This window comes from Quercus suber, unplaced genomic scaffold, assembly GCF_002906115.3.
Source record: "Quercus suber isolate HL8 unplaced genomic scaffold, Cork oak 2.0 scaffold_860, whole genome shotgun sequence".
NCBI classification, from domain to species: Eukaryota; Viridiplantae; Streptophyta; class Magnoliopsida; order Fagales; family Fagaceae; genus Quercus; species Quercus suber.
The window spans coordinates 242620-247735 of NW_027070290.1; the positions used below are offsets into that span (position 1 = coordinate 242620).

At 32.2% G+C, this 5116-nt stretch overlaps 1 protein-coding gene across 1 annotated transcript; it reads right to left on the minus strand.

Moving 5' to 3' along the window:
* Positions 1-2695: 2695 nt before the first annotated feature.
* On the minus strand, positions 2696-4120 carry LOC112035593 (WAT1-related protein At3g28050; the record flags this gene model as incomplete). The annotated part of the gene is given in 5 exon segments (XM_024068427.2): positions 2696-3209; positions 3312-3333; positions 3336-3462; positions 3612-3770; positions 3886-4120. Coding segments are annotated over 5 exon segments (697 nt in total), but the record flags the coding sequence as incomplete, so codon positions are not given.
* Positions 4121-5116: the final 996 nt, after the last annotated feature.

The window sequence follows — 5116 nt, forward strand, 5'->3', positions numbered from 1 at the left end:
ATTAATAAATTCAAATGTCCCATTCGGTTTCAACTTCTTATAGTTTTCTATCTCATTTTTAAACATTATTCTATGTTACCTTACCTCATTTTAATAAAATAAATAAATACACACAATTATTTATATATTACTTTTAAGTATTATAACACTAAACAAAATAAATAAATAAAGAGCATTATTGCACGAGCAAAACGCGTATAATGAGTTTAGTATGTAATTATTTTTGCTTATAAGATTATAAAAACAATATTTATCAACCTTTTATTGTTAAAAATTATAATTATTCTTGAGTATATATATTATTATTGTGTTTGAGTCCGACTTATTTAGTAGTCAATTACTCTATTTGCTAAATTAGCATACAAAAATAAACTTTTTCTTTGAATCAAAATTACTTGGTTCATTTGGAGTCACTCTTGATAAGAGATTATAGTGTGTGTCTATATATATATATATATATATATAACCCAATGATCGGTGGGTGAAGACATGGAGATGGCATTAAAGCATATATTAATCATACAGATTTATCTGTAGAATCTATTTCTATTTTTTTGTCCTTTTTAGGGTATCATCAGTCACGTTCTGCCAAGTAAGCATTAATCTTTCCAATTTTTTTAATAAAAAAATAAGTAACCAGTAACCACACAAAACACATGTATTTCTTTAATTTTTGTACAACCAATTTTACACAATATAATGAATATATCCAATCAAACATGGCCTACCTCTCATCTTGTGTTTCACAGGCCTGAGATTCTGGTGCTATGATCTTGCTTTGTTTGCAAAAGACATTTTCCTGGTCTTATTGTATAATATATGTTAGAAGTTTTTCCTCCCTTGCTGCAAGCATCTTCTTGCTCTTGTTGTATAATATATTTTTCCTAAGTAGTATTTTCTTCTATTTTAAAATAATAATAAGAAAAAAATGGCCTACCACCTTTTTTTATTGAGAAGAAATGGCCTACCACCTGATTAGAGAATTACACAACCAAATCTCTTTCCATTGTTATGAGTCCCCTCAATGTTAACATAAAGGAAAATTCTCCAAAAAAAAAAAAACAAAGTAAAATTCACTAAACATTGCAAATTTATAATGCAGACTTTTATACAATGCATTACAATGTAGTAAGTTTTGAGGGGTTTATAATTTCGACAACCAAATTGATGAAATAATTGTAGATTGTAGAAAAAAATTTAATGCTTAAACACAATTAACAGACAATTTTCTGTTATTATTATTATTTGTTCTCACTCTCAAAATGAGTGGATATTGGGTGTTATTTTGAAAAATAGCCTTGAGTTTGAGTGACCAAACAATTGTAATGAGCAGGCCTTTGTATAAAGTCACAAGTATAGACCTATAATAGATATGCCAATAAACTTGGCGTGACTGTTATGGGCTCTCAAGTCCAGATTTATCCCACCAAGGGCCCAATTTTATTGTGGTATTGGAAAGGCCTTTGTACAAAGTCACAATCAATAATGCACCTATAATAAACACCACACCTATCGTGCCAAAACATTTGGCGAGAGACTGTCTTGTGGGTTCTCAAAGTCCCTCTCTCAAAAAAAAAAAAAAAAAAAAAGTCCAGCTTTGATTCAAGCCTTAGCATTCTCAGAGAATGCTAAGGCTTGAGGATGAAAATAAAAATGAATGAATAGGAAATATTGGGAGTTTACCATTTTTCTCTATTTGATAGCTAAAGAAGAAAACTCAACCCAAAGAAAGAGAGGAGGAATATTTTCATCACTGGCTTACAAAATTTTTGCTCTTCAAAATGGAGAAAAAACATATGGGAGAAAATTTCCCCTATTAGGAAAAGAATGCAAATTTACATTTTTGCCTCATATCTCTCGAATGTGTTTGTAAGTTATGCTTTCTTTTTTCTTTTTTCTTTTTTGAAGCCTCCCACCTAGCCTTTTATTTTTGGAGATAAAAGATAGAACTCCCACATTGCCTTTGCCTTTGATCCGTCTTTATTTGATTTTTTTCTTTTCTTTTTATATGACCTTCCCTAATATATTTATTTATTTATATGTTAAGCTTCATTTTAAAAAAAAAATTCCAATTATCGATGTTTTTTAAAAGTTCAGAAGCCATAGGAGTAAACAAGGTTGAAGAAAAAAGTCAAGCAATAATTTTAATGCATATATGGAGTAATATGCTATGATAATTTGTGGGATGTGATTTTTTATTTTTCTTTGGTGCCGGTGACATGTGAGGGAAGACAGTCCGGCTTATGTTGCATTAATAAATAAAAATCCAAAAGTTATAAATATCTTTGTGTTTTCAACGTCACTTTGTAGTGCCCCACTTCCATGGAACCTAACTTCTTTGTCTTATTGAAATCATTTCTCATTCTGGGCTTTAGGAGGAGCAAGACATTTCATCTACCAGAATTGAAGGCATCAATCAAATATGAAATTGAATACTTTGTTGAACTCAAATTTGGTGAGATAAGATTGATTTACTTTATTAATGTTGGCATGTTGCTTATTTGTGATATATTAACCAATAATTACTCCTTAATTTTCCCAGCAGTAAAGTTATACTCTTTCAAAATATGGCTGAAATTGAGACTTGTTAAGAACTATGACAAAATTTATAGTATTGGTAACTCATTCCAAAACAAGGCATTACCAAAAGCATTTATTAAATCGACTTATAAAGCTGAGCAGGCCATTTCAGGCGTCTCAAAAGACTATATCAAAGCTCTTAGATATTTTAAGAAATTCATCAAATTTCGTTTTAAACTTTCCATTACAGATTAATATATACACACACATATGGTTGTTGAATAGAAAAATTATTAGGTACTCCCAGAATATCATAAATGCATACTCTTCCCTCTCATATAAATGGTGAGTCTCACCATAACTTTAATTAGTGAGACCCACTATTCATGTAAGAAGAGGGAGTATGCATTTATGGTACTTCGGGAGTACACAATAATTTTTCTGTTGAATGTATCTTTCACCACATTCCAACAACTTGAGTGAAAAAACATAAAACCAAAACTATAGCTGGTTTTTAATTTCTTGTGCAAGTGTCCTAGATATCCAAGCCTTTGTTTTCCAAAAGAGGTACTTTAGCAGAAGATGACTCAAAGCTACAAATTCCTCTGTTTTCAATGGTCTTCTCTTCTTGTGCTTGCCCCCATATCACAGCATAAAACCCAAGAGCTATTACAGTTGCTCCTATCAAACTTCACAGCAATAAAATTGAATCATAATCATAATAGTCCTTAATATTCCGGGACAGTAGCATAGCTTCACAGAATTATTATATTGAGATATAAGAATTATACCTTCCAAGATAGAGAGTATCCCGAGAAAAGTAACACCCATTACAAGTGCAATGACCATCCCTAGAGGGCTAAATAATGCAACAAAGACAGGACCCTTCTTGCGACATGCCCATGTAGCAACAACACTTCGTGCAGCTACCACGAAAACAGCCTACAAACAAGTTATTGGAAAACCAAAGGGTAAGCTATAATGAGTGTCAAGATACAACAACAACTATCAAGTCCTAGTCCCAAAATTTTGGGATCTACGTGACAGAATGACAATCCTAAAATAAAGCATGTCGCCTTCATCATGCTTACCGAATAGCCTATAGCTATCAACTCCATATTAGACCTTAATCTCCAAACTTTTGGGTCTTTCTCTGCAACTAGAGCCACCAAGGCAGATTGGACGGTCGTAAAAATGCAAGCAATAAGTGTTACAATCAACTCTGCAGGATACTCTCTAATAATCCAGGTCTAGATATGTACATTTGAAAGAAAAGGATAAAAAAAAATTTGAGTCAATTTTCTGAGATATTATGTCTGCAACAAGTACAGTAAGAGGGGACTAGAATGTTTAAACCAATTTTACCTGGACAATGAACAATATTGAAAGACATAAGCTACCAATGGCAAGGAGAAGGCCTCCAAGAATCCAATTTGATTGCAGTAACAGAAGAACCTCATTGGGTTGACCATTGGATGATAAAGCATTTATGATAGGCATGCCTTTGTACAAAGTCACAATTAATGCACCTATGATGGATGCCATGGTGCCAATACACTTAACGAGACTGCTTTGGGTTCTCAAGTCCAGCTTTTCCATCCTACAACAACCATTTCATTCAAGCTTTATTATTCACATCTTTTGAAAGAGTTTTAACGTTTTAGTTGGTAATATATCTTAGCGTACAGAGGTTATTCTCCATATCGGCCTTTTGATCTCCATGTTTAAAGTTAGTTCACCTGTGCCCACATATCGGTGATGTTTTCCATATTTCAATTCTCAATACTAAATATTGTGGAAAACACCCAAAACTAAACAACAGTAAGACCGCAAAAACACTAAGTTTAACTTGATTCAACCAAATTGCCCTTGTCTGCAACAAATCCATTATCAATAATATAAATTGCAAAATTTCAAATATAACTCTCAAACTTAAGAACAACTAGCATAAACACATGATTAAACTGTCTTCCAATTCTGACACAATAAAAAATTATACTATCCCCTTTTATTAATATGGATTTATCTTTCTAATTTTCTTCTTACACCAATGTGGGATTTCAATCTTATGTAGGAACTATTACGCCTCATAGGCAGGACTTAACAAATCTCAACTTCATAAGCAGGTGTCTTGACTAGTACTCATCAAACACCTTAATTTTATGGTAGCTATTCTCATACCTTTACATTCCACATCATTATATACTGTAACAGAACCTTCAATATAAGTCCTGTAAATATCAAACTAATCTCTATATCAACATATGTGAAATGAGGGGGTAAATCCAAATCCATGAAGTTTCAATCAAAACCAAACATTTAGTAACTATAAAAAGTGTCACCGTCATCATTATCCTCTCCACATGCTACAACAATCATTGCATCCACAGAGTTCAAACTACCGTAATTAGTTTTAAACTCCTTCAAATGTTTGAATGATCGATGATTTCTCATCGAATGATAGAAATGGCATTCCATGTCACGTCATTGCTATCCTTTCTTGATCTAGACTTTGAATATGGCTTCCTCTATTAAAATTCTTCACACATGACATACTCCTATCATAATTTAATTTAGACTTTAAGTCTTTAACACA